The sequence below is a fragment of the Heloderma suspectum genome, chromosome 4 (assembly GCF_057233095.1).
Source record: "Heloderma suspectum isolate Gila_16-S chromosome 4, 16-S_ref, whole genome shotgun sequence".
Taxonomy (NCBI): domain Eukaryota; kingdom Metazoa; phylum Chordata; class Lepidosauria; order Squamata; family Helodermatidae; genus Heloderma; species Heloderma suspectum.
In genome coordinates this window covers 231,449,902-231,466,871 of record NC_139461.1, presented here as the reverse complement: position 1 = coordinate 231,466,871, position 16,970 = coordinate 231,449,902, and the positions used below count along the sequence as shown (strand labels likewise).

Sequence of the window (16,970 nt, the reverse complement as noted above, 5' to 3'; positions counted from 1 at the left end):
ACATGTCCCTAAGATCAGCCTCTATACCAGAGGACTGGAAGATGGCCAATATAACACCAACTTTCAAAAAGGGATCCAGGGGGGATCTGGGAAATTACAGGCCAGTTAGCTTAACATCTGTTCCAGGTAAATTGGTTGAAGGCATTATTAAGGATAAAAGTAGTACATATATAAATGGACAAGCCTTGCTGATAAAGAATCAACACAGCTTCCGTAAAGGTAAGTCCTGTCTCACTAATCTTTTAGAGTTGAGAGTGTCAATAAACATGTAGACAGGGGTGATCTGGTAGACATTGTTTACTTGGACTTCCAAAAGGCTTTTGACAAAGTCTCTCACCAAAGACTCCTGAACAAACGTAGCAGTCATGGAATAAGACAGGTCCTCTTATGGATCAGTAACTGGTTAAAGAACAGAAAGCAGAGAGTAGGAATAAGTGGTAAATTCTCCCAATGGAGGGAAGTAAAGAGTGGGGTCCCATAGGGATCTGTATTAGGACCAATGCTTTTCAACCTGTTCATAAATGATCTAGAATTAGGAGTGAGCAGTGAAGTGGCCAACTTTGAGGATGAACCCAAATTACTTAGGGTGGTTAAAATAAAAAGGGATTGTGAAGAGATCCAGAAGGATCTCTCCAAACTGGGAGAATGGGCATCTACATGACAAATGGGGTTCAATGTAAGCAAGTATAAAGTGATGCATGTTGGGGCAAAAAATCCCAACTTCAAGTATAGCCTGATGGGATCTGAGCTAGCGGTGACTGACCAAGGAAGAGATCTTGGGGTTGTGGTGGACAGCTCAATGAAAATGTCAACCCAGTGTGCAGCTGCTAAAAAAAAAAAAGGCAAACTCCACATTAGGCATAATGAGAAAAGGAATTGAGAACTGCCTCAATCATACTGCCCTTATACAAACCTATGGTGCAACCACACTTGGAATACTGTGTCCAGTTCTGGTCACCACACCTAAAAAAAGATATCGTAGAGCTGAAAAAAGTGCAGAAAAGGGCAACTAAAATGACCAAGGGGCTGGTGCACCTCCTCTGTGAGAGAAGGTTACAACAGCTGGGATTGTTTAGCTTGGGAAAAAAGGAGGCTAAGGGGAAACATAATAGATGTGTACAAAATTGTGTGTGGTGTGGAGAAACTGGATAGGGAGGCACTTTTCTCCCTCTCTTGCAATACTAGAATCTGGAGTCATCCCATGAAGCTAATTGGTGGGAGATTCAGGACAGATAAAAGGACGGACTTCTTCACACAGTGCAGAGATTCACTTCCAAAAGATGCTGTGATGGCCACCGACTTGGATTGCTTTAAAAAGCCATTAGACAAATTCAAGGAGGATAAGGCTATCAACGGCAACTATTCATGATGACTGTACACTAGTAGTATCAGAGGCAGTATGCCTCTGCATACCAGTAGCTGGGGAATACGAGCAGGAGGGTACTGTTGCACTCTGTTCTACTTGTGGGCTTTCCACAGGCAGCTGGTTGGCCACTGTGTGAACAGAATGCTGGACTAGATGGATCCTTGGTCTGATTCAGCATGACTTTTCTTATGACATAATTTAACCAGAACAACAGATCCTGCTTTAATATTATTTCCTGCAAGAGTTTAAGTACAACCGTTCGGTGGCCTTCCTTAAAGTATACATCCCAAACTGATCTTTTTCTTAGAACTCCCCTCTACTATGGCTGCATCCTTTCAGAAGATACAGTGGTTAAAACTACACTGTATATCAGGCATGAGTAATGCACTGTGTTGGTGTTTTGTTCTGTCTGTACTACAAATTAACAAAGTAGCATTTGTTTTTATTGAACAGCTGAGCTGACCCAGTTATCAGAATGACATTTCAAGATCAATTTTGATAGCATACTGTAAATACTTTCCCCTCTGATTTTGCAAGTATATATTTACTTTTTCTTCCTCTTAAATCTGCACTTCTGCAAGAATAGACTATTGCAGGTCACTGCTCCAATTTATCAACATTACTGTAAGTTTTATATCATCTAGACTTACGTTTGCTTAACCCCATCAAAATCAGTAGCCTTAAAACTAGTGTAGCTTTAGCTTGGATTGCAGATAGTGTATTTCACAGCACGTAACCATCTTTTCCACCTGAATCTTCATATATTATTCCACTCATCCACCTCTTTAACAAAAACAACTAGAACTAGACTCAATCTTCATAGGATACCACTTGTTACATTAAGTACTGTTTGCTTGTGATGAATTTCTCTAATTAGCACCAACGTTAGAAATTTCTAACCAAACTCCGTTTTTGGTAATTTGGATATGAATTCATATGAAGTTATGTCAGAAACCTCACTGAACTCCAGATATTTGTGATATTGGTATTACTCACTGCATAGTTAAAGATGGGATTGGGTTGATTAAAGTCATACAGAATAAATGTGTGTTGTGTTTTAGGAACTTAGCAAGTATTTTACCATGGTTCCCCCCTCCCCCACAATTAAAGCAATTGTATGGTTCACCTACAGTGAGGAAGGAGACAGATCTGCTGGCAGAGCAACTCCTACATCTATTTCACACATTGCTATTCTGCTGTAGTCAGGGTGAGGGGTGTGGAGATGGATTTTTCTTTTCCTCCCATTGACTACAATAGGAGGAAATTAACTATGCCAGCACGAGGGCTGGCATAGTGTTGGGTTGCTCCTGTGTTGTTGAGAAATGAGAGCCACACAGACAAACCCTGTTTCCTCCTGCACTCCTGGAGCTTTCCACCTGTGAAGAACAGCGTTAAGTATCATGCCACTAGATCTGCCTTGCTGCTGGCAGAGCAGCACTTCCACTTGTAGGTCCTTTAGTTGAACTCCCAGTAGGTCTAGGATTGCTTTCCTAAGGGTGCAATTTTATGCATGTTTAGATGTGAAAAACATCCTACAACTCCCAGCATGCCCCAGCCAGCCGTGTTGGCTGAGGAATGCTGGGAGTTGTAGGACTTTGCCCATCTAAACATGCATAAAATTGCACCCTAAGAGATCATAATCTCTTCATGGAAGATGATGAATTACGACTGTTGTGGTAACATTACAGAGTTTACACAAAGAAACAAAGTAAAAACCAAGTTAGGTTTAATTAAGTTTTTAGAAACCCTGAGTTTATGAGTTTGCAATTACAAGAACAGTAGCATATTTTATTTAGACACTCAGAGTGTTAAACAGTTCAGCAATTTATGGAATATTTGTTCCTTATGTTTTTGATAGAAGTCAGAAACACACAATAAGGGTGACATTTGCCAACCTTGTTTTGTTGCATAATCACATTTGTTATAAGTAACCAGGAAAAATTGTACTTCAAATTCCTAAGAAATAAGGCTGTATAATGAAATGCATTATTCCAATGTCCAGATTACTCAAAAAAGGATAATGCTGTAGGCTGAGTAACAAAACTCGCCTTGTCTTAAGCTACCATCTGCTTCAGTACTGATGAAGTTTAACTGCCCCCTCCCCCCACAATATTCACTTTATTAAATTCAAGAGTTAACATCTGTTAAAAAGATATACAGTGTACATTATGTCTAGATTATGTTCACTGATCTTTTGGAATGTAAAGACACTTAAATTGTGTCACAAAGGTGCAAATACTTAGATGCAGCAGCCAAACCATCATACTAGGCAACTGGATTGGCAAAGATGAAATTGAACTCCCCCACCCGTTCATTGCCAAAACAGCTTTTAAAGACAGTGGCTTCTTTCGATTCTATTGAACCAGGCGAAAACTTTGGACATTGGGAAGTCCTGTGAAAAGCTGGTTGCCAAACACACACAGGTTAGAATAGCTTTGGTAACTGCCTGAGCTGCTGTACATCAAGAAAAGTACCCACTGAATTCATGTTGCCTCCTTGGTTTAAATGGTCAACAACAGGAGCTTGCAATGTTTCTGGTGTAATCTGAATATCCAGATTCTCTTTGTCAGGATGCTGTGTGAATTCTGCTTTTCCAGGTAGAAGCTTCATTTTTGGCTTTAAAAATGGATGTGAACTTTCATTTGACTGGTGCAGGATTCTCAGTGGAAGAACTGCATTTGTAACATTTCTCAATACAGGGCCTCCTGAATTTGACAAACGACCACTAGATAGTTCAGTTTCACATTGTGCTGCATTAAATGAAAATGGTCTGTCACCAGCTCTTTCAGAAGCGTCTTTCCAGCAGGCAAAGCCCTCTAAAACAGGGCTTAAATCAAGGTGTAGAACAGGTTCTAAGTTCTCCCTTCTCTTGTAGTCACCAGTCTGCTGCTCCTCTTCATCATCACTGCTTTGTAAGAGCCCATACCTCCTCATGTACTTCTTGGTTGCAAAAGACATATTGCTTGGGGAAATTAAGCCAAAGCCAACCAAAGTCTTGTCTGTATTGGTTTGAAGGAGAGCCTGTACAGACGAAGCCATGGAATTCTTTTGGCTTGAATGACTCAGGGAAAGCTGTGACAGTTGGCTTTCACTTAGATACTTGAGGGCAATGGCATTTGCCTCCATGCTCAGATCTACTCCATTGGGAGTAAAGCCACTCATTCCAACATTAGCAAAAGAGATGTAGTTTAGTCCTGGGACAACTGCTTCAGGATTAATACAAGCCATTATACTAAAACAGAGAGGAAAAAAGGTATTTTAACTTTATGGAAATGGAAACATAGGCTGCAACTAATTTCACCTACCTGTAGTAGTCAGGTCATAAAACATCAATGTTATAAAAGACAAACTGCTGCCAGCTACTTTGGTATCCATACAATACCTCCCAATCTTACCTGTATAAGAATCCCAGAGAATAATGTAACACTTAGACACTGCCACATGCACATACTAGCTGATGCTTCAGGAAGTGGTAAACTGTAGTGGGGCTGTTTGCCAGTTCAAAAATTTCTTTATGCAATCCTATTGGCAGGCACTGATTGCAGAAGGGTTGGTTTGCATGTTGTGCACCAGTCCTGATGGTGTGCTGCTGCCCAAGAATACATTCCTTCAATCAGAGCTAGCAACATCCATGGATAAGTAAGCCGTTTTACTTATTACTACAGAGCTCACTAGTAGGTTCACTCTGATGAAAAAAGAAAAACCAGCCACAGTGTGTGTGAAACTGAAGACTCACAACAAGGCATTATATTGAATTCATGGGTCTAGGAAGATGTGAAGTGTCCATCCATTAACTGAGCTACAGGGAAGTGCAAGCACAGGCTACATAAAAAGGCCACTTGAGAGCTCAGGCAGGACCACAAAATGTGGCCAGCATTTCATATGACAAAGATCATTCCTGTATTAGGAAAAAAAGAACAAGTTTGTCTACTGTGGGAAATCATTAAATTTAAGGCTAGGTATGGCTGAGGTAGCAGCCACACCTAGGGCAATTCTGAAGCAAGAACGTTTCACATTGCCCAAGAATGTAACATGGTCAAAAGCAGATATCTAGCATTCTAAAAATCAGTGCTTCCTAATCAATTCACCTTACTTCTGCAAGTGCGAGATCTGATACCTGCTGAAGAATGTGAATTACCAAGAATGACATTTTGATCTGTAGGTACGTGGACACTGCCTATAGTATGTCAAGTCACCGAGAAAAAGCTCCAATACTTAAGGAAAGAGCTTCTAAGTACTGTATAACTGTTCAGGCATGTTTGAATGCAGAATCTGAATTTTCTAGGTAGAAAAACATGAATAGTTTATCAGTCGTAATAATGCCGCCATTTTCTTGTCCTCTGTGCAGCCACAGAGCTTAGTGTCTTCATACACATAGCCCTGGGATGTACATACAGGTGAGAGAGTAATCAGAAGCTCCCATTTTAGATTAACTACAGTTTAGCATTATGCTCAAACCTAAACTGTGGTTAGTGAAAAGAAGCCCACTTCATAAACTTTGGTTTGACAATGACTTGTTTTTACCAGTCACAGCTGCTACCAATCATGGAGTATGGCTATCACAACCACAGTGCAACCAAGCCAGGGAGGGAAAGGAACAACATGCAAGCCTGAAGCTCACTGTGGCTCATCCTCTTAACATTAAGTCAGGGTTTAGTATTACATGCAAATGCAGCAAGGTGGCCAAAAGTTTGAATTGCAGGAACTATAGTTTTTTTTGTAGTCATGGGAAGAGGTAGTGGTGGAAATCAGTTAGTATTTCCTAAATACTTTAGATAAGAGTATTCCTTTTACCAAGATTTAAGATATAAGCTATGCCCCTATCTGGACAGGGATAACCTGGCTTCAGTATTCTATAAATTGGTAACCTCCAAGTTAGATTGCCACAATGTGCTCTACTTGGGGCTGCCTATGAAGACAGTTCAGAAGCTGCACCTTGTGCAAAATGCAGTGGCCCGATTGATAGCAGGGACCAGAAGGTTTGAACGTATAACACTGATTCTGGCCCATTTGCACTGGCTGCCTGTATGTTTCCGAGCTCAATTCAAGATGTTGGTTTTGACCTATAAAGCCTTACACCGCTTGGGACCACAATACCTGATGGAGCACCTCTCCCAGTATGAACCTACCTATACGCTATGATCATAATCTGAGGCCCTCTTCCAGTTGCCTTCTTTGAGGGAGGTTCAGAGGATGGCAACAAGGGGGGGGCCTTCTTGGTGGTAGCCCCCCAATCGTGGAACGCTCTCCCCAGTGAAGTTTGCCTGACACCAACATTGTCATCTTTTTGGTGCCTAGTTAAGACTTTCCTCTACTCCCAGGAATTTAACAGCATATGGTAAGGCTTAACAGGTCCTGGGATTTTTATTGATTGTTCAATTTTTTAAGAAATATTTTTTTATGTTAACGGTTTTATATTATATTGTATTTTTAGGGTTTTAATCTTTGTAAACCTTCCTGAGAGCTTTGGCTACTGAGCAGTACAAAAATGGAATGAATGTATTCTTGTTCTTCTCCAACCTAGTAAGGTTTAAGCACAATATTAGGTTCTCACCAATCATGAACTACTGGCTAGATCAGCCTTCTCGAACCTGGTGCCCTCCAGATGTGTTGGGTTACAACTCCCAGCATAACATGCTGGGAGTTGTAGTCCAACACATCTGGAGGGCACCAAGTTCTGGAAGGCTGGGCTAGATGTTCTGCATTATAGAAGGTTGATTTCTAGCACCAAGGGACTGAAAGTGGTGCTCTGTTATGATTACAGCTACAAAATCTGATTTGACTTTGTGAAGAATAAGCAGATTAGCAAGAGGAATATATGGTTCCTCAGCAGCATACCTTTCTGATGGAGCTTGTTGGGTAAGAGTATTATTCTGGATTACAATGAAACTTATCTGCGAGTATAGATAAAGGATGATATTTCATGGAAGAAAGTATCTAAAGGCAGGAAAGGGTAACATTATATTTGTCAGATTTGTACTCCACCCTACTGTCCAAAGGAGCTCAGGTAAGCTTTTAAGATTTAAAGTTATCAAATAAGTCTCTGGAAGTCTCAGGTTCTGTCCTATAGATATACTAGCTGTCACCAAGCATGTCCCACTATTCAGGCAATGTTGATGCAACCCTTTGAGAACTGTGGCCAATTTAGAAGTGGTCTGCACCTCAGTTTCACTACCAACCTAAGTGTCTTATTTAGGCCATGTGTGGATGGGGGTAGTCTTTCCCCTGAATTCTTTAACAGTCGATTTTATGTTCTGCTGCACTGAGACAGGTGCAACACAATTTTGTTTGATAAACCTCTATTACTCCACCACAGCCCATTTATCTTTTTCCCCTAAACTAAAGGTGCCAACTCCAACCCCATCAGCCATTCTAGAGGCCCTTTTTGGAACCTTTTTCAACTCTGATGAGGATATCCTTATGATGGAAAAAACTAAAAATGTATACAGCTCAGAACCAGTGAGCAACAGCCCACAAGTCAGAGTTCTAGCCCCTTTGGAGGGATCCAGCTATCTACAAGCCTCTGTCCAAGACATTTTTCTTCCTCCTTTGATTTAGACAGTCAGAGCAAAACCATTTTTTCAGTTACCTGGCATTCTCTACTTTGTGTGCACTGTTCATTTTGTCAGAAGAGTCAAAATTTACTCCAAGGTTTCTTAATTGCTTCAAGGTTGCATTCAGAACACTATCTTTATCTCTCAGGCCTGGATCAGGTGCTGAACCTCTTTTTGTCTTGCTCATTGTTGAGAATGTGGTACATTCATTGCTGTTCAGGTCCTCTTTTACTGAGGAACTGCTTTCTTCAGAAGATTCCTTCAAGAAGTGGTTTACTTGACCCTACAGAAGTGTAGAAAGGAAGATACAGAAAATAGAATGGCAAAAGCCAGTTTTAGGAAAGCTATAAGATACTACACACATAATGGGCACAGGATACTGGCAATATATTAAAGGTTCTCAAATAATGTATTTAGAGGTACATTTAAGTGTTATATTTACATTTAATATTAAAGTAACTGCTGAATAGAAAACCTGATGTGTCTAATAAAATAGAAAAATTAAGATCGTAAAGCAAACCGTTTCAGCTTCTGTCTTCTTCAGCTGCTCTGTTATGAATCAAAATGCCCAGTAATAAAGGTGGCAGTTATAGAACAGAGAGGACAGAATATTCCAAGGTGTGGCATATGCTTTAGATGAGTGATGACAGGTGCCATCATCTAGGTTAAAGCCATGTGGTGTTAAGTCTATATACTTAACACCACATGGCCATATAATCTTGAACATTCTCCTTGAATTTGTTCAGACCTAGATCTGAATTTCATAACCTAATTTCATTTGAGATAATCAATGCAATCCTAAATTACTTATTGTGCCACATACTATTTTAATTAAAAGAATGCATCAAGAAGATGAACGTTCCAAAAAAACTATTCTGGAAGAACAAGTCAGCAATGCCTCTTCTTCAGGATTTTAAAGGAAAACATGGAGATTCAAGAAGCAGTTGGACAATACACACTTTTGCCACCAAACACACCATTGTATTGGTAAATAAAGTGGTTTCTCCACCAATGCTGTTAGTAGATTTGAGTAAAATAAGACTGTTAGATTGAAAAACTATCTATGACAACTTACCAATAAATCCTCATAAAATTTCTGATCATCTGGAGGAACATTTGGCAGGGAAGTGATGACATGCTCAACATTTTGTTCATTAACTGCTACCAAATCATTGCCAGTTCCCTCTGATGGCCTGGTCTGTAAGCACATGCTAACACTTTCACTCAGCACTGAAGTCTGGGCCATCTCTGTGGCAACTGGCCCACTGCTAGAAATAAAGAACAGCGAGTCACTAGACAATTCAAATGAGTTTATTAAGTTATCAATGATATTTGTCTTTGGGGCAGAAGAGGGAATGCTACATCTTAAGTTAGGTCTCCTACTTCTTTAGGATATACCATTCAATTCCCAGCTTTCAAGATGCTTATGCTTTATAGCAGGGGTGGGTAATTTGTAGGCCAAAACATGGAGGGCCACAACTCCCATCATCACTAACCAGCATAGGCAATAGTGAGGGATGATGGCAGTTACAGGCTAAAACTTCTGGAGGGCCACAAGTTACCCATCCCTGCTTTACAGGTTAGGAATGTTTTTGCTCAAGATGTTGTTTTTATTCAATAAAAGTATCATATTATTGTTTTAATGTTTACAGTCAAGGCAGAAAGCATTCTTAATTAAAATCAACAGGACATCAGCCTCTACAGTCCAATACACATGACTATATTTAATATATAGATCAAGGTATGCATCTAATTTTAAACCTTGATTAACAATATGAAAAGTTTGGTCATTATCAAAACCAATCTTGGCTTCAAGATTTTCTATTTACCTATATAGATGAAAGCTATAAATTTTCTATTTACCTATATAGATGAAAGCTATGTAAAGCTGCATGTTTCATCTACACAACCAATTATACTTAAGTGTGTAAAATCTTCTGGCACACATCTAGGATTTATTTAGATAATCATTGCAGGAGAAACAGGCCTCTGAATATTTTGTCTTAAGAGCCCTGGAAGGTTGATTCAAGGTCAGTATGATTATATGTCCTATATAGAATGGATTGAGGAGACAGATTTGTTTATGGGGTACAGACTTGCTTCTGTTCACCTCCCCACACCTTAATAGGTAGACACATCTCTTAATGCACAAGATGGATTGCTTAAATGGGAGCAGGAAGAGACATGTCAAGGCAAAGTCTGGCAAACTTTTTGTCAGCTACATCGCAGCGGCAAGTCTGGTTGAAGATGCATTGCAATAACCCAGTTCGCACTTTGCAATAACCCACTGTTTGTTAAACCTTGGGTTGTTGTAAATGAAATGGGAGTAAGCAGCCATGTTGGCTCCTAGCTGCCCACACCCACTGAGCTAAACAAGCTAGGGACACTCCATTCCTGGGTTGTTGACTGTGACATTTGAACCCAGAATTGTGTGTTGTTCCTCCCTCAAGAAAGCACAATTCCAGGTTCTTACATCACAAACAACAACCCAGGGGCAGAGCATCCCTGGGTTGTTCAACTCAGCAGAAGCAGATGGCCAGAACTAAGCACACTGTTGGTTCATGCTTAAACCCTGGGTAGCTATGAACATGCAAAACACATCAGTGTCTGAAGACTAGCTGCTAGGGATGGAACACAACAACATATCTTTTGACTGCCCGGTTTTGGCTACCCTGCAAATTCCCTCTTCACAAGTTGATGCTGGTGTTAAGGTCAGAAAATGGAACAGCCATCAATAATAATGCCATTCATTGGCAATATGCAAAAGGCATCTATGACAATATATTGCTGCTTAAAACTTAGCATTCTCAAAACACAAGCACACAAGACATCGGGACCCGTGCAATAAAATTCGCAACAACTGTACATTTACTAAGCACTAAACCAATTTTGTAGACCATTCCTTAATTAAATGAGACTTAATACATATTTACAGCTAATCACAAAAATGTACAGTTTAATAGCTGAGGCTAGAAACATGGATAGTGAATTCCAAAATGTCATCTAGGTCATAACAGGATCCCTAGAACAATGTAGGTAATGAAGAAAGTACGGGAGCTCAAAGCAATCAATTGTATACATTGAAAGAGATAAGATTTAGATCATGTACTGTGCCAGTCTGTCAATACAGGTTATCAGCTGCTGTAGAGTGGTGATTTTTCATCATCCTCAGTAAAATTATGCAAGCTAAATATTTCAGAGGTCACCTTGACTGTTGGAACTCAAGAATTATCAAGAGATTGCTTGTTTATAATAATAAGATGTGTGTGCTCACAGTGTTTTTATAGCTTAAGATCCTGGCCACTAGTGAAGTTCCACCTCAGGCTGGTGCAATGAGGCCTGCTCATTTTTACAATTCACAGGATAAGCAATCCAATCACACCTCTGGAACAGCTACAGAGAAAGAACAAATTTAGGGTTGATTCATGGGATTGCTTGCACCACAGCTACCACTTAAAATTTGTTGGTCAGTGACTGCAACCACTTCCATAGCCAAGATTTCCCTCACCATGTAATCAGCTACTATAGACAATTGCCTTACATGGTGAGGGAAATCTTACTTCCTGTGTATACACATATTTGATCAGTTGTAAAGGTGTGGTCAAACTTTTACCGTGTGATTGGATGCTACAGAGAACCAGCTTCCTGAACACTTTTGATTGCTATGCAGTTTGTTTGAAGCAGCCACCATGAATGAAACAAAGATCTAGACAGCTTGCTTTCATCTTTTAAAGAAAAGTGAAAATACACTTTTGAAACCAAGCCTCCTCCATTCTTTGAATTACAATTTTTAGCTCTCCAATAGGTGACCAATATTAACACACACAAAATAGCTTATTCAAGCTGAAAGTAGAAATCCAAGTCTACAACAAAACACTCATGCATAACAGGTAACTGCACCCAGCCAACATGTAAATTGATGTTACAGAATAGCCAGGCTGCCAACTGTGATAAACTTCTCCTAGTACAAATATATTCTATTATTGATGGCACAGGGTGCGAGTGGAAGGAAACAAATGTGGAACTATATACCACCAGTCAAATCAAATACTAGTTTAAATCTTGCAAAACCAAATAGCTTCCGCATGACAGAAAAGGTATACAGAGATTGTTAAAGGAAGTCAGGAAGATGTTTCAAACAAAAGGTTTACCAGAATCCAGCAGAGGGTTGAGCAGGCCCTTCTTCAACAATATGGAGACTATCTACAAAGCTGGGGATATCAACAGCTTTTAATGAAGAAGCAATGCTTGTCTGACTCCTGTTTTTTTCAGTGTTCATAGAAATATCAGAAATTTCTTCATTGGAAATTTCGACATCATCTTGTTTCACAGCATCTTTGCTCCTTTCCAAAGGGGCATTCCAAAATAGGCTAGCACCTGAGAAAGTCAAATAGGAAGAAAGTGTTAGTTGAGCTTGGTTAGACTGAGGGCAACATACCCTGTATGTGTGCGCGCCCTTCCTGTCACAGCTGTCCACTATCTCCATGCATTACAGCCAATCAGTGACACAGACTGCTGTTAACTACTAGCCAATTGTTACTGTGCATTCGATGTTTATTTGTTAAGCAGCTGAAAAGTGACAACATAGCTTGTGTGCAGTCTTACAGCATGATCACCTTGTGCATCTTGCACAGGTTTGCTCTTTTTTGCAACACTAGCTGGAGCCATATAAACAGGAAAACAGTTGATGCTACTACATACAGCAATGTGGTTTGAGGCTCTTGCAATCCCATTAGAGACCTCTCTAGCATGGAGCTAAGGTGAGACATTCTGATACAGTGGCTTCAAGAAGAAAGCAACGTTAACATTTTATTTTTGTACTCGCCTGAGCAAATACAATAGTTTTACAAAATTTACAATAATTCAAACAATTAAAATTCAGTCTTCGGAGACACTATGATCATACAATATGGAAATCTATCTTGATACAGTTCAATCTGGGCACAGAATTCAAGTACGGTAGCACAGTGTTCTGCTGGGACAAACAGGAGACAGAACAGCAGGCTATGAACAATGTAAGCCAAAATGGCTCCTGTGTCTCAAATTGCTGTCACCAAGGAATCGTACAATAAACTGTTACCTGTGCTCACTGCAATGCTGACACTTTTCTTCATGTGTAACCCAGGGGAGGATTGGGTTTCCATGGCAACAAATTCTAGTTGCTTCTCAGACTGTACACTACTGTTTGCTATAGTCTTAGTGGAACAGGGCTGAACAGTTTGCGCTTCTAAAAGCCGCTGGATCTGTAACCATGTAAGATCAGTGTTAACTGTACTGCCAAGGTAACAAGAGTGGAAAAAGCAATTAGTGCAGTAAGTATCATTTGTCAACAATTCGTCTCTTAAGCTTATAGGACTATTTTTTCCTCAAAACGATGCAAGGCAGCATTGTTAAGCTACCTTTAAGAAATAATGTAATACAGGAAATTGTAGAACAGCACACAGATATTGCTACTAAAACAGTAAATCTCATTCATTAAAATCTAGTTGGCTTCTACTCAGGACTGACCTTAATTCCAAACAAGTTAATGGCTCATTAAATTGACTAATAAACTTGACAGTGTTAATGATTCTAAAATCATAGTTATTTGCTATGTGAAACATCTGCAAAGCAATGGTACTACTAACCCACTACTTGCCTCAGAGGAGACCAAATATAAGCAGAAGAGTACACAAGGACAAAGTTCTAGTGTGATAATATCATATATACCATAACTGGGGATATTATTTTCCAGTAATGAAGCTAAATAAACTCTAAACATATTAAGAGTCATAGAAGAAACCCAACAAACCTGAGCTTGTAGCTGCTTGATCTGTCGGTCTTGTTCAGTAAGAATTCTGTAAACATCTGAAGTTAATTCCATAATTTTATTATCTGATCCCATCTGGGGTGCAGAAGTGTGTATACAACTTGAATACCCTGAATGAGATTGTGCACTGCCAGGGTCAGCAGGGGAAGAATTCCTTACTGTAGCTGACATGTTATCACTAAGGGTAGAATTCCCCATTATTCCATGATTGCCTAGGTTTATAGGGCTACTTGTGGCACATACTGGATTGCAGCCAGCATTTATGCATTCTATATTTTGATGGCACATTAATTGCATACTCTCCTGGACACTGCTTGACTGGATTTCAGGTGTGTGACCAGAACCCATTTTACACATTCCTTGCTGAATGTTTGTTGGACTGTATTGCATATGGCCATGTAGCTGACAGTTGCAGACACAGGGAGGACAGCAAGGTGGACCTTGAACCGGTATCCGAAGCTCTACTGGCCTCCTTGTGTGTGGAGGTGACAATGCATAGCTGTGCCAGAGATGCTGGGAAGTTACTGGAGACTGCTTAGTATTAGATGCTGAGAGTACACTAATAGGAAACTTTCCTTTCCTCTGTACAGCATCTTTACTTGCCAAGTGTCTTTCAGAAAGTGTTCCAAGTTGATGTGATGAAGTGTTCGGTGAGGGTCCACTGCAAGGTGTTGAAGGAGAGGAGGAGGAGGAGGAGGAGGAAGTGGATCCAAAGCTCTTTTTTCCTTGAGACCCAAATCCACCAGGATGCTGTTGTAGTGGAGGTTGCATTCCTTTGCAAGATTTTAAAATTGGAATTCTCTGCTTTAATTGGCTTGGTAATTGCCTTGGAGAAGGTTCTCTAGCACATGAACCAAACATTTCCCTTCCACTATCAGAACTCTGGAGTTGGCAGGGTGGATGCCCTATGGGGCTTGACTTATTAGCAGGTTGATGTCCAAATGAAGGCCGTTTTCTCGTATTCATGATCATAACATGTTTGGATGTTGTCGCAGATTCTGCAGATACACCATCAAATACAATTGACAATTCAGGAACTGAAGGCTGGATCTCAGTCATCTGGAAGCCAGGACAATTTAAGTTTAAAACGTGCTTTGACTGTAGATAAATGCATTTATGTTATCAATTTAATCTGAAGGTTTTTTCCTTCCCGCCTCAGCAACTAACGTGTAGCACCTTTCCCTACGTTACAAATACAAATCAGTGGAAAGACAATGTACAAGCCATAACCCACTCTTAAAGAATTATGTATCTACCAGGACGCCTTGAATATGATACCCTCGCCAAATTCTACAATAAGGGATCCTTGTGCTGTGCTACTGCAAAATAAACTATACCCAGTTTGTCCCACTGTACGAATGACTCACTACAGAACACAACCAGCACAGCTACTGTCTACAACCAGAAACTTCTCATTTGTTCTTTCTTTAGCTTAGGAAGGAAGGAAGCTGAAGACAAAACTAATCAACACCATCTCAATCCCTACAAAATTAAGTCAAATACTTGGGCTATGGTTCAGCTAATTTAATTGGTCTTGCATCTTCACAGAGAATACACAGTTTCCTAAAAAGTTTTTTAATTAAAGTTTATTTATAAAGTTAATCTGAAAGATATATTTGTAGCAATAAAGGGTTAATAGCACTGTAGTACAACCTAGTGGCAAGACTATGACATAACACTAGCCTGATATTGACGCTGAACCTGGGCCCTACCAGTTACCCCAAAGTAGAGCAGGTCTGATTATATTTTATCTGAACAATTGAAGATAACCAAATGAGAGGTCTAGAAGTTACCTGTTGACTCACTGGGTGAGGACGGGGAAATGGTCGTGGGGATGTATCATCTTCCACACCAGAGTCATGATCACTGATAGACAGTTTACTGGGAGAAGAACCTTGAGATGGGCTAAAAAGGTTTCAAGATTTGTATTGCTTGTAAAATATAATTCACCACAAAAAGCTTTTAAATATTAGCTTGATATTCCTGCTACATTTGGAGGAAGACATGTTGCAAATAGCTCCAAGATCTATACACGACTCCAATTTCTAGGTATAATATTCCATTCTAAAATACATCTGGTTTTCAACAGAGTTTTGAAACAAGTGTCTTGATGTTTTATGGTAATATGCACAATTTTTAGAAATGGCTACTGAAAGGCAGCCTATATACTTTGTAAATAAATTAAGTTTACTACAATTGTTAGAACTAACTTTTGAAGTGGCAGTTTTATCTGTGGAGTTTTATTTGCCATTTGTCTCAGTTTAACTAGTCAGAGGGAAAAGCATTTTTCCCTAGAGCAATATTTAGCAGACTTGATATTTCAATAAGTTAACAATGCTATTTGACTGTTTAGTTAATTTCTTTGGGAAGCAAGACTTAGGGAATGCCCATATTCACATAGGTACTGACATCACATGGGAGTTCCTTGTTTGAGAAAGATCAAGGACTATTTATGATGTGAGTAACATGAACAATCTGAGAAATCCTTTTTCCTTACCTGCTGATAAGTTCTAGATACCTACATGCAACACAATGAGCACCTTATTAAAAGGTAGGTAGAAATACTTATATCTAGCATGGTAACCATTAACAATTCCTGTTGAAAATATGTAATTATTGTATGGGGAGAACATTTTCTGTGGAGAGTATAGAACTGCATACTGGCAGACATATAGGACAGATTGTATGCATAAGCATTTGAAAAGTGCCTCACCTGCTAATGGAAACCTCTTTAGAAATTTTACTGAAGAACTCCATTTCTGAATTTTTACTTTCTGAATTCAGCTCAAATTGAATAGGGTATTTATCTGAAGGCTCCACATTCTGAAATGAAGTAGATGCAGTCACTAACCTTCATGTTCAACCATTATCACACAAGAGCCTCCCCCTCTCACCCCAAAACCTACAAACAATTCCAAATGTTGGCACAGTTTTCCTACATCTTGGGACCCCTTTCATATGTAGAAGGCTCATGACTGCTACAACTATCAAGTGAGCAGGTGCTCGGCAGAGCTAAGAGCTGGGGAATCATTGGGTGTTGCAAGCCTCCAGCCACAGTGCCACATATGGTATACAAGTACTCAGGCATACACAGAGATCAGACACTATGAGACTGTGGTCAGATGACATGATAACCATGATGGGTTAAATAAGCCACAGCGGCTTAACTGACTGTTGGTTATCATGTCACCTGTCAATAATTTTTTAAATCCACGATGGCTGATTTGGCCAAAATAAGCCA

At 39.7% G+C, this 16,970-nt stretch overlaps 1 protein-coding gene across 3 annotated transcripts in view; it reads right to left on the bottom strand.

Annotated features, from left to right (window-relative positions):
- Window positions 1-3,070: 3,070 nt before the first annotated feature.
- The window catches only part of STIL (STIL centriolar assembly protein), a 30,175-nt gene continuing 16,275 nt past the window's right edge, over window positions 3,071-16,970 (bottom strand). For 2 of the 3 annotated variants that reach the window (XM_084852562.1, XM_084852564.1), the window contains 8 exons: window positions 16,443-16,552; window positions 15,523-15,634; window positions 13,712-14,788; window positions 13,001-13,163; window positions 12,072-12,297; window positions 8,996-9,188; window positions 7,956-8,203; window positions 3,071-4,598 (listed from right to left, as the gene is read on the bottom strand). In XM_084852562.1, coding sequence (XP_084708688.1) covers window positions 3,791-4,598; window positions 7,956-8,203; window positions 8,996-9,188; window positions 12,072-12,297; window positions 13,001-13,163; window positions 13,712-14,788; window positions 15,523-15,634; window positions 16,443-16,552 — 2,937 coding nt within the window. In that variant the 3' untranslated portion in view covers window positions 3,071-3,790. The remainder of the gene's footprint in view (window positions 4,599-7,955; window positions 8,204-8,995; window positions 9,189-12,071; window positions 12,298-13,000; window positions 13,164-13,711; window positions 14,789-15,522; window positions 15,635-16,442; window positions 16,553-16,970) is intronic. The other variant, XM_084852563.1, reaches the window with a different exon arrangement.